The sequence below is a fragment of the Loxodonta africana genome, chromosome 25, assembly GCF_030014295.1.
Source record: "Loxodonta africana isolate mLoxAfr1 chromosome 25, mLoxAfr1.hap2, whole genome shotgun sequence".
In the NCBI taxonomy this organism is placed as follows: domain Eukaryota; kingdom Metazoa; phylum Chordata; class Mammalia; order Proboscidea; family Elephantidae; genus Loxodonta; species Loxodonta africana.
Window position 1 is genome coordinate 23410155 of NC_087366.1, and position 16392 is coordinate 23426546.

Consider the following 16392-nt stretch of genomic DNA (forward strand, 5'->3'; position numbering starts at 1 on the left):
GAAGAATTATCCAGGATGCAATGCAAAGAGGCAAAGGGAAGAAATTATACACTTAAAACAAATGCTTGTTTATGGCTCTGATGGCAAAGGGAGCTTCTTCAGAATTTACTGGAGATGAACTCCCTCAGAGACTGAAATTTAAAAAAAAATTTTGTGACTGCTGTTAAGTGCATGACATCCTATGATCTAGGATTCTTGGGAAATAGGTGGTAGTTGAAACCACAGAATGAACACAATAAGTATGTGTAGGGTGAAGAATGAGAAGGGACAGCAAGCCAAGGCTAGAATATCAGCATTTAAGAGGCAGGAAGCGGTGGAAAATTAAAAAGAGAGTGAAGAGAAAAAAGTAGGAGGAAAACTAGGGAAGTTTTGTCTTGTGGGGAGAGATTTAAAAAGAAGTGAATGGTTAACAAGGTCAAATGCTACAGAGAAGTCAGCTTAAATATGGGATTGGTGATATAAGGAATCACTGGTGATCTTACAGTAATTTTAGTTTTAAGAAAAGTAATTGTGATGGAGAGGTATGAGAAAGTTCATAGTAGAGGAGACAAGATCAAGGAATGGGAGAAATGAGCATTCTCAAGGATTGTTTATAGGTGGATAAGATGGAACCATTAAAGAGGAAAATATTAAAGTTACATAAGAGAGAGGGCATTGCGGGTGGGATTAGGTGCTCAAAGGAAGAAATAACCTTAGATGGGAAGATTGAAACTAGAAGAGAGGAGGAAAGGGCAAATGCAGAAGAAAATAAGTCTGTGGATATCCCTCAGGAAGGGGCCAGAAGCTCCCATCTGAAAGCCATTCTTTCTGAAATTGGAGGCAAGCTCATCTGCTAAGAAGGTGAGGAAAGGTGTTTGGGTGAATGATTCTCTTCCTTAGGAGGACGAAGAGCTGCCAATTTTCCCCCTTCCCTCTTCTGACAGAGTAAGTGAATGGAAATTCAGAACAATGACTGGAAAAAGTCACTGAACCCTTACTTACTGAAATACAGCAAAGAATGCAAATAATGACCAGTGTAACTCATGGCAAATACCTCCTCTCCAAATAGGCTCTCTACTTCTTTGGGCTGCAATAACATTATTTTTCTGCCTTTGAATTCAGAAAGGAGAAGGGCACATGTACTGATCCAATCATAACATTCTTTCTGAGAAGAGATAAAAGATAATTACTAAGCAGAAAAAATCAGATTACACCAACTCATTCACTTACTCCTATGGAGGAGCTGCTAAGTGTAATTCCTCTAAATATAACTCCATACAATCAACTTTTTATCAGCTCAATTCAAAGATTTGTGCAGAGGTAGCCATCTATGAACACGGACCTAAATCACATCCTTTTTTATTGACAGGGTTTGGAATTTGGGTTGTAATTAGGTAAGAAGTGCTGAAGTACTATAAAATCAGATGCACAATTGCTGAGTTCACTAAGGCCTAAATGGTCTGCCCCAATAAATTTATGCAACTAGGATCAACTGTGACTGCGTAATAATAGCATACACTTACACGGCACTTAATTATATGCCAGGCTCTATTCTAAGCATTTTACATATATTACCTCATCTGATCCTTAGCATGAGGTATGTACTATTTTATCCTCATTTTTAAGATGTGTATATTTAAGAATAGAGCAGTTAAATATCTTGCCCAAAGTTTTATATATAGTTTAGCATGGTGCTTGGATTCTAATCCAGGGGGTCTATGCTCTCAATCATTACAAAATAGAATATAAACAGCCCCAATAAAGTGAATGATTAAAGATTTGAAACACTGTTTTAGAAAAGATGCTCACCTCTTACCTATTAATACATAAGAAAGATCTGCAGCAAGACTCACCCACCTAAAGTGAAGAGTAAAACTATATTTCTTTACTAAAATCTCCCAACAGCTAAAATGTGGTTTCAGTGTTCAAAAGGTACATTATTTCTCGTTAGTGAGTAAAAGCAGGAGAAATGAAGAAACATTATCTCCTTTGGGAAAGGAAATCTGGTCACTTTAACCATCACAAACTGTACCATGTAATGCAATACTGACCCAATTTAGGCTCTGGATATCAATCACAAAGCACAGTAGTATGCCTTATATTCCTTTTGTTATTACATGTATTTTTAATTATGGAGTTATTATGAAATGTTAAAACTAAAAAATCTTAGAAATCAAATCCAAACACCTTATGTTATAGATAAGGTAACTGAAGCCTATAGAGGTGAGACTACAGAGTCCCTGGGTGGTGCAAATGGTTAACATGCTCAGCTGCTAACCCAAAGTTTGCAGGTTCTAGTCCGCCCAGAGCTCCACAGAAGAAAGGCCTGCTGATCTACTTTCAAAAAAATCAGCCATTGAAAATCCTATGCAGCACAGTTCTACTCTGACACACATGGGATTGCAGTGAGTTGGAGTAGATTAGATAGCAACTGGTTGGTTTTAAGTTGCTCACAGCTTTGTTAATGTCACAGAGAAGTTCAAAGTCTGAATTCAAAGGGTTAGGATGATGCCTTATTGTACATCAGAAACGGTTCTGAATCCTAAAGCAATCTACAAATATAACGCAATCCCAATCAAAATTCCAACAGCATTCTTTAAAGAAATGAAAAACTAATCCTCAATTTTATATGGAAAAACAAGAGACTCCAAATAGCCAAAACAATCATGAAGAAGAATAAAGTAGGAAGCTTCACGTTTCCTTACTTCAAAACATATTACGCAGCTACAGTAATCAAAACAGCCGGCTGCTGGTTTCATGACGGACACACAGACCAATGAAATAGAATTGAAAATCCAGAAATAAATCAAATATCTATGGCCAATTGGCTTTTGAAAAGGAGCCAAATACATTTAATGGGCAAAGAACTGTCTCTTCAACAACTGGTGCTGGCAAAACTGGATTTCCACATGCAGAAAAACGAAACAAGATCCATACCACATGCCATACACAAAAACTAATTCGAAATGGCTCAAAGACCTAATTGTTAAATCTAAAACCATAAAGTTCTTTAAAGAACTCTGAGACCTAATTTTCTTCAAACATAGATTATCATACACAGCAACAAATGCACAAGCAATAGAAAACAAATAGATAACCGGGACCTCATAAAAGTTAAATACTTATGTTCATCAAAAGACTTCATCAAAAGAATAAAGAGACAATCTACAGACTAGGGGAAAAAAAAAAAAAACCTTTGGGAATGATATAACCAATAAAGGTCTAATATCTAAAATATATAGAAAACTTCTACAACTTAACAACAAAAAGACAAATAACTCAATTAAAAAACTGGGCAAAGGACATGAACAGACACTTGACCAAGGAGGATGTTCGAGTGGCCAACAGACACATGAGAAGATCCTCTATGTCATTAGCCATCAAAGAAATGCAACTCAAAACCAAAATGAGACATGATTTCACTCCCACTAGGATGGCTAAGATAAAAAATCAAAAAACAAACAAAAACCAGAAAATAACAAGTGTTGGAGGGAATGCGAAAAAACTGGAACCCTCATCCATCGCTGGTGGGAATGCAAAATGGTATAGCCGTTGTGGAAAACAGTTTGGCGGTTTTTAAAAAAACTAGAGGTAGAGCTGCCATATGACCCAGCAATTCCATTCCTAGGTATACATACACCGTATGGATCTAATAGAAGTTACACAATCAGACATATGCACACCTATGTTCTCTGCAGCACTATTCACAATAGCAAAAAAGATGGAAACAACCTAAGTGCCCATCAAAGGATGAATGGGTAAGTAAAATATGGTACATACAGACAATGAAATACTACTAATAAATAAACAGAAATGAGTTTCCGAAACATCTTGGAACATGGACGAACCTGGAGGACGTTGTATTGAGCTAAATAAGGCCAATGAGAAAAAAACAAATATTGTATGTTCTCACCTTTATGAAATGACATGAATAGGCAAATATACAGAAACTAATAGGTAAATATACAGAAACTACCAGGGACGGAGGGGAGAGAGTGATTCACTCTCTAGAGAGTAGACACTTGTTATTTTTGGTGATGAGAAAGGTAATGCTGAATGGGGGTGAAGTGTGCACAGCCTGAAGAAGGTAAATGATGTCAATAAGATGTGTTGTTGTTGTTAGATGTACACAAGAAAAAAGGACTTTTTGGTAATTGCTATGTCATGTATAACTTTGAAACAAAAGCAACACCAACCAAATATAATATATATGTAGGTAGATATATGTATATAAAATAAGTATGTATATGTGAATATATATGTGTATATATAGATAGGTGTATGCATGTTGTTGTTAGGTGCCGTCGAGTCGGTTCTGACTCATAGGAACCCTATCCACGTGCAATAGGATGAAATACTGCCTAGTCCGGCACCATCCTCACAATTGTTGCTACGCTTGAGGCCATCGTTGCAGCCATCTCATTGAGGGCCTTCCTCTCTTTTTCTGACCCTCTACCAAGCATGATGTCCTTCTTAGGGACTGGTCTCACCTGAGAACATGTTCAAAGTATGTGAGATGAAGTCTCACCATTCTCGCTTCTAAGGAGCATTCCAGCTGTACTTCTTCTAGGACAGATTTGTTTGTTCTTCTGGCAGTCCACAGTATATTTAATATTCTTTGCCAACACCATAATTTAAAGGCATCAATTCTTCTTCAGTCTTCCTTATTCATTGTCCAGCTTTCACATGTGCAGGGTGATGAATCACTTAGTATATGGCTTTTCTCGATATGGTCTTGTAACTCTCACCCAGGTGATTGGGCGGGGCTGTGCAGATAAGATAATTGTGGCCCACCAAGGGCATTAGTGAGCTGAAATGGACTGGTATTGGTCATTTTGACTTAGACAATCATATGGTCCACTATACCGGGAATGACAACTTGAAGAGGAATGGCGTTGCATTCATTGCCAAAAAGAACATTTCAAGATCTATCCTGAAGTACAACGCTGTCAGTGATAGGATAATATCCATATACCTACAAGGAAGACCAGTTAATATGACTATTATTCAAATTTACACACCACCACTAAGGCCAAAGATGAATAAATCGAAGACTTTTACCAACTTCTGCAGTCTGAAATTGATCGAACATGCAATCAAGATGCACTGATACTTACTAGTAATTGGAATGGGAAAGTTGGAAACAAACAAGAAGGATTAGTAGTTGGAAAATATGGCCTTGGTGATAGAAATGATGCTGGAGATCGCATGACAGAATTTTGCAAGACCAATGACTTCTTCATTGAAAATACCTTCTTTCACCAACATAAGCGGCGACTACACACATGGATTTCACCAGATAGAATACACAGGAATCAAATTGACTACATCTGTGGAAAGAGGTGATGGAAAAGCTCATATTATCAGTCAGAACAAGGCCAGGACCCAACTGTGGAACAGACGATCAATTACTCATATGCAAGTTCAAGTTGAAAGTGATGAAATTAGGACAAGTCCACAAGGGCCAAAGTATGACCATGAGTATATCCCACCTGAATTTACAGACCATCTCAAGAATAGATTTGACACACTGAACACTAATGACCAAAGACCAGACAAGTTGTGGAATGACATCGAGGACATCATACATGAAGAAAGCCAGAGGTCATTAAAAATGACAGGAGAGAAAGAAAAGACCTAACTGGATGTCAGAAGAGACTCTGAAACTTGCTCTTGGACACGGACTAGCTAAAGCAAAGGGAAAAAATGATGAAGTAGAAGAGCTGAACAGAAGATTTCAAAGGGCGGCTCAAGAAGATAAAGTAAAATATTATGAGGACACATGCAAAGACCTGGAGATAGAAAACCAAAAAGGAAGAACACGTTCAGCATTTCTCAAGCTGAAAGAGCTGAAGAAAAATTCAAGCTTGGAGTTGTAATACTGAAGAATTCTGAAAGGAAAATATTAAATGATGCAGCAAACATCAAAAGAAGATGGAAGGAATACACAGTCACTACACCAAAAAAGAACTGGCCAACATTCAACCATTTCAGGAGGTAACATATGATCAGGAACTGAAGGTACTGAAGGACAAAGTCCAAGCTGCACTGAAGGCACTGGTGAAAAACAAGGCTCTGGGAATTGACAGAATATCAACTGAGATGTTTCAACAAATGGGTGCAGCACTGGGAGTGCTCACTCATCTATACCAAGAAATTTGGAAGACAGCTAGCGGGTCCACTGACTGGAAGAGATCCACATATGCACCTATTCCAAAAAAAAGGCGATCCAACAGAACGCAGAAATTATCGAACAATATCATTAATATCACACATAAGTAAAATTTTGCAAAGATCATTCAAAAGCGGTTGCTGCAGCAATTGGGAGTATGTACCAAGGTGTATATAAGTTTTTGTGTGAGAGACTGACTTGATTTGTAAACTTTCACTTAAAGTATAAAAAAAAATTAAAAAAAAAAGTGCTGCAGTACGTCGACAGGGAACTGCTAGAAATTCAAGCTGGATTCAGAAGATGTGGAATGAGGGATATCATTGCCAATGTTAGACGCATCTTGGCTGAAAGCAGAGACTACCAGAAAGATGTTTACCTGTGTTTTATTGACTATGCAAAGGCATTCCACTATGTGGCTCATAACAAATTATGGATAATGTTGCGATGAAACGAAATCCCAGAACACTTAATTGTGCTCATGAGGAACGTGTACATAGACTAAGAGGCAGTCGTTCGAATAGAACAAGAGGATACTTTGTGTTTTAAAGTCAGGAAAGTTGTGTGCCTGGGTTGTATCCCTTCACCATACTTATTCAATCTGTATGCTGAGCAGATAATCCAAGAAGCTAGACTGTATGAAGAAGAATGGGGCATCAGGATTGGAGGAAGACTCATTAACAGCCTGTGATATGTAGATGACACAACCTTGAAGCACTTACTAATGAAGATCAAAGACTACAGCCCTCAATATGGATTACATCTCAACATAAAGAAAACAAAAATCCTCACAACTGGACCAATAAGCAACATCAGGATAAACAGAGAAAATATTTTAGGTGTCAAAGATTTCATTTTACTTGGATTCACAATTAATGCCCATGGAAGCCAGAGTCAAGAAATCAAAAACATTGCATTGGACAAATCTGCTGCAAAAGACTTCTTTAAAGTGTTAAGAAGCAAAGATGTCATTTTAAGGACTAAGATGCACTGGACCCAAACTATGGTGTTTTCAATCGCCTCATGTGCATGTGAAAGCTGGAAATAAATAAGCAAGGGCAAAGAAGAATTGACGCCTTGGACTAACAGTGTTGGTTAAGAATATTGAATCTACCATGGACTGCCAGAGAGCGAGCAAATCTGTCTTGGAAGAAGTACAGCTAGGATGCTCCTTAGAAGCAAGGATGGCAAGACTTCGTCTCACATCCTTTGGATATGTTATCAGGAGGGACCATTCCCTGTAGAAGGACATCATGCTTGGTAAAGTAGAAGGTCAGTGAAAAACAGGAAGACCCTCAACGAGATGGACTGACACAGTGGCTGCAACAATGGTCTCAAGCATAACAATGATTGTGAGGATGCTGCAGGACCAGGCAGTGTTTCGTTTCGTTGTAAAAGGGGTTGCTATGAGTCAAAATCGACTCGACGGCACCTAACAACAGAAGCATATCATCAGGAATTTCTTACATGGTGCTGCCAGGTGGCTTTGAACCACCACCCTTTCAGTTAGTAGCTGACAGCAAACCATTTGTACCACTCAAGGACCTTAAAAATGGACCATAGACCAAAATATAAAACTTAAAACTATAAAACTTATAGAAGAAAACAGAGGATAAAATTTTTCTGACACTGAATTATGCAAAGATTTCTTAGATATGACACCAAAAATCTATAAAAGAAAAAAATAATAGACTGAACTTCATCAAAATTAAGAACTGCTCTTGGAAAGACACTGTACAGAGAAGAAAAAAGTCACAGATTAAGAAAAAATATTTGCAAATCACATATCTGATAAAGGACTTGTATTCAGAATACATACAGAACTCTCAAAAGTCAGTAATAAGGAAACAAACAACCCAATAAAAACTGGGCAAAGATAGGAACACATACTTCACCAAAGAAGACATATAGATGATAAGCACCTGAAATGATATTCAACATTACTGGTTATCAAGGAAATGCAAATTAAACCACAATGGCATACCATTAAAATTAATCGTACTTGTACCATATGACTCAGCCATTCCAAGGAAAGTATATATCCCTTCAAAGACTTGTACATAAATATTCATTGAAGCTTTAACGTAATAATAAAAACCTGGAAACAATCAAATTCCCATCGACAAGGAGTGGATAAATTGTATATATCCATAGGTGATGGTTAAGGTTGTGTGTCAACTTTGCTAGGCCATGATTTTCAGTGGTTTGGCAGTCATATGATGTGATCACTTCCATGTTGAGATCTGATACAATGTGAACATACCCATGATGGGATCTGGTGTGAGTAGTCAATCAGTTGAAAGGGAGTTTCCTTGGGCTTGTGGCCTGCATCAAATGTAAGTGGACATTCTGGCAAGGCTCGTGGGATTTTGCTCACTCTGAATCCTGCAGCTGGCTCCTGTTTGTCTGACCTCTGGTTCTTGAGACTTCAGCTAGCAGCTTACCTGTGGTCTTGCCTGCCAATCTTGGCATTCGTCAATCTTCACAGCCTGTGAGCAACATCCCTGTTCTCTGACCTGCCAATCTTGGGTTCGCCAGCCTCTGCAGCTATGTGAATCAGGAGAAGCCTTCAGCCTGACCCACAGACTTGGGATGTTTAAGTCTCTGTAACTGCGTAAGCTATTTCCTTGATATAAATCTCTCTCTCTATATATTTATACGCTTTACTGGTTTTGCTTCTTTAGAGAACCCAGCCTAAGACACCATACAATGAAATACTACTCAGCATTAAAAAGCATGAACTTTTGATGCAAGCAACAAGATCCATGAATCTCAAAATCATTAAGCTTAGTAAAAGAAGTCAGACAAAAAGAGTACATACTATATGATGCCATTTATATAAAATTCTAGAAAATGAAAAATAATCTCTGGTGTTAGAAAGTAGATCAGACATTGCCTGGGAACAGAATGAGATTGGAAGGAGAGATTACAATGAGGTGCAAGGAAACTTTAGGGATTGGATATGCCTGTGATCTTGATTGTAGTGATCACTGTATGGGTGTATGCATATTTTAAAACTTATCAAATTGTACACTTTACATATGTGCAGTACATTGTAAATAACAAAGAAAACTAAGGGGAAGACAGAGTTATTACCTTCATATTATCCAGCTCCTGAAATTCTTGAGCAGGACTTTTTTGTAAGTGGGCTGTTTTACTCAGAGTCATTGCTTGTACCATCCCTTTGCAACAACTGGGGGGAAACACACACACACACATAGTATGACCTATTTATTGTTGGTTCCTCTCCTAACTGTTTAAAATCCAGATTCAGTGGAAGTTTAACATAATAATTCAGCTACTGACATACCAAGGAGAATAATTTGTCTCTTTCCCAATATCTCACCCTTGCCCTTTTCCTCTCCTCCATTCCTCTCACTCTTGGCCACTGGTAACACTGATTTGAAACGAAGGAAAAAACTGGATAGATTCTACGGAGTGTAAAAGCTAATTCTTGACTCTGAAGTAATTATAGTGGCAATTCCCTTTCTAGCTAATGAATTACAATTTTTCAGACCCCATTTTTATTTGGCAGAAATCTTGCAGCTTTTCATGTATAAGGTTTTGTTTCTTTCTTTTTTTTTTTTAAAGAGATGTTTTGACTGGCATTTAGTGAAGGCCCCCCCAAAAAAATACATTTAACTTTGCATGGAATTATACAGGAAACTATTAGCTTCTTCATAAATGCCCCGCTCAGAATGTGCAAAGGTGCAAGAAGTAAATTATTTATGTGAGTCTTTGTTTTCTTACTAATTCTTACCCCTGTACACATTGACATTTTCCACCCTACTTATGCTAACATTATTTTCAAAATAATCCTAACGCCAAATTCTCGTATTCCAAATGGGCACAGTAAAATGGCACTAGTACAAATTAGACTAGTATTTATTTCGAGGTTTTTTTTTTTTTTCAGCCACCTCTTATTGCAGCTACTTCACTGCCTTTCTCTTCTCTGCTTTATGTCACATTTCATCTTCAAAACAACAGCAATAAAGTAACCAGATATTTTCACCTGCTCAAATAGCTGCAGTATTGAGCCAACTTTCTTGCCAGGGCAACTGCGTCTAGCTCTAAATTTGCGATTCCTATATCATGTGTTTCAGTACTTTTCTCCTCAGACACCAGGAGAGTGTCTTGATCAGTACAGTCAGGTACCATTTTAATCAGCAAGTTTACCATCCACTGGACCATAGACACATGCAATTCATCCATCTATTAAAAAAAAAAATACAAATGACTATTTTAAATAAATCAAACAGTAAAACCTGTACCAAATTTAGAAATAGAAATTATTATCATACCTGTGTCTAACTTTCAACAACACTACAGTTCTTAATGAAATTAAATCATCACCACCCAGCTAGTGTAGCCATATTTTCTTTTGCTTTTTATACTACATTAAACTACTCTCTTCCTCTTCTTTAGCTTGGTCAAGGGTATTAACTCATTAAAGCCTCAGTTTCCAAACTGCACACCAAGGCATCCCAGGGTACCACAGGGAATTCACAGGTATGCCATGGAATTTCAAATTCTCAAGGAAAATATGATACTCATCCTCTGTCAGAATCATCTTGAAGCTGACAGCTCAGTTTCAACATTCAATACACTACATCCCTTTTAATGACATCATATCTTTGATGATCTGACTGTATTGGCAGTTGCTGTGCTAAAAACAAGTACTGTGTGAAGAAACTCAATCTGGAGCAGGAAATGAAGGTGGTGGTGTCCAGTCTGATTCCCAGGTTCGAGTAATTGTACAGTGCCCAACAAGCATACATACAGTATTAGTAATTTTGACTATACGAGAATAAAATAAAAGGTATTTTTTTTCATGGTTTTACTTTTCGAAACAGTACTACGTTGTCAAGACATAAATATTTAGTAAGTTGTTTGAGCTTACCTACTTAATAAACCAAACCATGAGTTATTTCTTTTGGCTTAGGAGTGTGCCATGAAAACACTGAGACATGAAGGTACTATGAACTGAGAAAGTTTGGGAATTTATGTATTACAGTGTTTACTGAGGCTGAATCCAAGAAATAAATGCAGAAAACTTTATGAAATGTAAACATCAGATATGCCATACTCTTTGAAAACCTTGCCTCCTTTCTCTGGCGAGTTCCTATGTATCCTTCTAGGGTTAAAAAAAAAAAAAAAAAATTTTTTTTTTTTTTTAGACATGATCTATTCTGAAGAAGATTTTTAACTTTCACTGGCATTAACTTGCTCCCTATGTTCCTATAGTGCTTTGTACATATCTCTATTATAATTGTTTGTATACCTGTATCCCCTATTATCCTGTGAGTCTCTTTAAGGCATGGACCACATTTTATCTCTTAATATCACACATAGTACTTAACAGAGAGTAAAGTGCTTAATAAATGTTTGTTGAATGAATGAATAAAAATCAAACTTGGTAGCCCAAAACTAAAACCAAACTCACTGCTGTCTAGTTGATTCTGACTCATAGCAACCCTATAAGGCAGAGTAGAACTGCCCCACAGGGTTTCCAAATCTTTACGGAAGGAGACAGCCACATCCTTCTATGGAGCGGCTGGTGGGTTTGAACTGCTGACCTTTTGGCTACAACTTTAACCACTGTGCCACCAGGGCTCCTCTTGGTAGCCCAACTGATACTCAAACCCAAACTTCCTGTCTCTTAACTCAGGAGGAAAGGTTGCTAATGACCTAATGCAATGTTGATTAGTATTATTTTACACCTGAATTAACAAATCATGTAAAAGGTCAACCCGTCCTGAGGTAAGGGTTTAAAAAAGACTGCTATCTGTAACAAGTCAAAGATATTTCCCCTACATATTTCACCAGCTATGCCCCCGCTGCTTCTCAATTAAAGTAAATAAATTCCTAACTGTTCTTTCATGTACCAGTGGCCTGGATTATACAGTCATTGAAAGAACTCATTTTTGCTTACATAAAGTATTAATCAATCCTTGGACCATCCCTATAAAATAAATAGAAATAGATGTTATCTTCATTTTAAAGTTATATAGAGCGATCAAATGCTGGAATCAAAGTCAAGATTTGTTGTTAGTTTATGTTAGTATATTATGCCTTTATGTAGTCAATAAAACACAGGTAAATATATTTTTGGTATTCTCTGCCTTTGGCTAACATCCATCTGACATCAGCAATAATATCTCTCGTTCCACATCCTCTTTGCAATCTAGCTTGAACTTGTGGCAGTTCCCTGTAGATACTGTAGTCGTTTGTGAATTATCTTCAGCAAAATTTTACTGGCATGTGATATTAATGTTGTTTGATAATTTCTGCACTCCATTTGATTGCCTTTCTTTGGAATGGGCACAAATGGATCTCTGGAGGCAGAGCCAAGATGGTGGAATAGACAGATGCTTCCGGGGAGCCCTCTTACAACAAAGACCTGAAAAAACAAGTGAAGTAAGTATATTTATGACAAGCTAGGAGTCCTAAGCATCAAAGGCAAGCTTAGAAACCAAACTGAGGGGCAGGAGAAGGAAGAGACGGTTCAGAAGCGGAGAGGAGTTACCAGACCTGAAAAGCGGGGAGCCCTCAGGCACCATTCCCGGGAGCAGCGGCGGCGGGCTAGTACTAGCATTCGGCTGAAGTTTCCTCAGGGAGAAGTAGCCAGCCACACAGCCTACTCATACCCCTGGAACCAGAGAAGAATGGCGCTCTTGGCAAAAGCTAAGTACTTGCGTATATTTTACTGCGCAACCCCCCATGCCCTGCTCCCAAGCCAGCTTCAGTGGCTGATTCCCCTGGGCCTGAGGTAGGCCTTGCTGAGTGCCTAGAGCCATCCTCCTGGTCTTGGAGAAGGAATAAATTTGCAACTGGGAGAAAGTATAAATTGCCAGCTCCACTAACCAGGGTAGCTCAGAAAGAAGCAGCTTCTGTCCAGGCATAAACGGTCTGTGGACTTTGAGTACCTTTTCCCCCTGCATGGACCTGTGTGAGACTATTTCAGGAGAATAGCCCCTTGTTGGCAGACTCCAACCATTTCAGCTGTGTGGCGGAGAGGCGGGTACTTGATGTTTGACATTGTTTTGCCTATTAAACAGGGTCCTCACCTACCCACATCAGGGGTCTAAGGACTGGTGGCTCCACTCAGGTCACCCAGCCACCCATAACAGGGGTCTGAGGATAACTGGTACCTCCCAGTCCTTACAACCAAAAACACTGGGTGCCCACGGTCTGTCTGCAGAACCCACCCACTTGTACAATCTAGTGAACAGGGAAATGCTTTCCTCAGAGACACGTGCGGGATGATTCTCAGCCCCCTGCCTTGTTCAAAGTGTGACCCCTGTTGCAACTAGATATGAGTACCTATACCAATCACCCCTGCCCCTCTAAGACTGTAAGACAGAGCCTGTACCACACACTTGATGATCAGCTACCTGGACACCTGAGCTGAATTCACATAAGAAAAGTGAATGGACTGATATACCTGATAACAGCTCTAGCCATCTGGGGACAGGACATCAGAGCTCCAAACGTGGAAATAATCAAGCTATCTCACTCAAGCAACCCATTTGGGAATGTAAGAACAAAACAAAGCAAGAAGCTACAACACAGTAAGCAAACATAAACTAATACAATACCTTATAGATGGGTCAGAGAAAACAGTCAATATCAAGTCACATAAAGAAACAGACCATGATCACCTCAACAAGCTCTCAAAACAAAGAATCAAGGGATCTTCTAGATGAAAGTGCCTTCCTGGAATTACCAGAGGCAGAATACAAGAGATTAATATACAGAACCCTTCAAGACATCAGGAAGCAAATGAGGCAATATGCAGAACGAGCCAAGGAACACACAGATAAAGCAATTGGAGAAATTAAAAAGATTATTCAGGAAAATAATGAAAAATTTAATAAGCTGGAAAAATCCATAGGCAGAGAGCAATCAGAAATTCCAAAGATTAACAATAAAATTACAGAAGTAGACAATTCAGTAGAAAGTCGGAGGAGCAGAATTGAGCAAGTAGAAGGCAGAATTTCTGAACCTGAAGATAAAGCACTTGGTACTAATATATTTGAAGAAAAATCAGATAAAAGAACAAAAAAAAAATGAAGAAACCTTAAGAATTATGTGCGACTCCATCAAGAATAATAACCTACGAGGGATTACAGTTCCAGAACAGGGAGGGGTAACAGAAAAAAGAGAGAATTGTTGGCAGAAAACTTCCCTAATATCGTGAAAGATGAGAAGATATCTATCCAAGATGCTCATCGAACCCCACATAAGGTAGATTTTAAAAGAAAGTCACCAAGACATATTATAATCAAACTTGCCAAAACCAAAGGTAAAGAGAGAATTATAAGAGCAGCTAGGGATAAACAAAAAGTCACCTACAAAGGAGAGTCAATAAGAATCAGCTCAGGCTACTAGGCAGAAACCATGCAGGCAAGAAGGCAATGGGATGATGTGTATCAAAATTAGAAGGAAAAAAATTACCAGTCAAGAATCTTATACCCAGCAAAACTGTCTCTCAAATATGAAGGTGAAATTAGAACACTTCCAGATAAACAGAAGTTTAGGAAATTTGTAAAAACCAAACCAAAACTACAAGAAATACTAAAGGGAGTTATTTGGTTAGAAAATCAATAATATCAGGTATTAACCCAAGACTAGAACACTGGGCAGAACAATCAGGTATCAACCCAGACAGGGAAATCACAAAAATAAATCAAGATAAAAGAATGTTCAAAAAAGGGAAACAGCAATTTTATTATGTAAAAGAAGACAACATTAAAACAATAAAGAGGGACTAAGAAATATAGTCATAGATCTTCCATATGGAGAGAAAGACAAGGAGATATAAAGAAATAAAAGTTAGGTTTAAATTTAGAAAAATAGGGGTAAATAATAAGGTAACCACAAAGGTGACAAGCTATCCTACACATCAAAATAAAATACAAGAAAAACATAGAGACTCAGCAGGAACAAAACCAACAACAGCAAATATGTGGAAAGGACAATATATAAAGATAACCTTACTCAGCACACAAAATTAAGAGGGAAAAAGAAACTGTCAACAACACACAAAAAAAGACATCAAAATGATAGCACTAAATTCATACTTATCCATAATCATGCTGAATGTAAATGGACTAAATGAACCAATAAAGGGACAGAGAGTGGCAGAATAGATTAAAAAACACAATCTGTCTAAATGCTGCCTACAAGAGACACACCTTAGAGACAAAAACAAACTAAAACTCAAAGGATGGAAAAAATATATATCAAGCAAACAACAATCAAAAAACACCAGGAGTGGCAATATTAATTTCTGACAAAATAGACTTTAAAGTTAAACCCATCATAAAGGATAAGGAAGGACACAATATAATGATTAAAGGGACAACATACCCAGAGGATATAACCATATTAAATATTTATGCACCCAATGACAGGGCTGCAAGATACATAAAACAAACTCTATCAGCATTGAAAAGTGAGATAGACAGCTCCACAACAATAGTAGGAGACTTCAACACAATATTTTTGGTGAAGCACAGGACATCCAGAAAGAAGTTCAATAAAGACAGAGAAGATCTAGATGCCACAATCAACCAACTTGACCTCACAGACATCTACAGAACACTCTACCCAACAGCAGCCAAGTATGCTTTCTTTTCCAACACACATGGAACATTCTCTAGAATAGACCACATATTAGGTCATAAAGCAAGCCTTAGCAGAATCCAAAACACTGAAATATTACAAAGCATCTTCTTGACCACAAGGCCATAAAAGTTGAAATCAATAACAGAAAAAGCAGGGAAAAGAAATCAAACACTTGGAAACTAAACAATACCCTGCTCAAAAAAGACTGGATTATAGAAGACATTAAGGATGGAATAAAGAAATTCAGAGAGTCCAATGAAAATGAAGATATTTCCTATCAGAATCTTTGGGACACAGTGAAAGCAATGCTCAGAGGTCAATTTATATCCATAAATGCACACATACAAAAAGAAGAAAGGGACAGATCAAAGAATTATCCCTACAACTTGAACAAATGGAAAGAGAACAACAAAAGAAATACTCAGGCACCAGAAGAAAGCAAATAATAAAAATTAGAGCAGAATCAAATGAAATAGAAAACAGAAAAACAACTGAAAGAATTAACAAGACCAAAAGCTACTTCTTTGAAAAACTCAACAAAATTGATAAACCATTGTCCAAACTGACAAAAGAAAAACAGAAGAAGCAAATAACCCAAACAAGAAATGCGATGG

The 16392-nt window shown here is 37.8% G+C and overlaps 1 protein-coding gene across 1 annotated transcript in view; it reads right to left on the reverse strand.

The window, feature by feature from the left end:
- The window catches only part of AXDND1 (axonemal dynein light chain domain containing 1), a 190812-nt gene that overhangs the window by 26732 nt on the left and 147688 nt on the right, over window positions 1–16392 (reverse strand). The window contains exons 18-20 of the mRNA XM_064276579.1: window positions 10161–10360; window positions 9245–9341; window positions 1034–1144 (exon numbers count right to left, since the gene is read on the reverse strand). Coding sequence (XP_064132649.1) covers window positions 1034–1144; window positions 9245–9341; window positions 10161–10360 — 408 coding nt within the window. The remainder of the gene's footprint in view (window positions 1–1033; window positions 1145–9244; window positions 9342–10160; window positions 10361–16392) is intronic.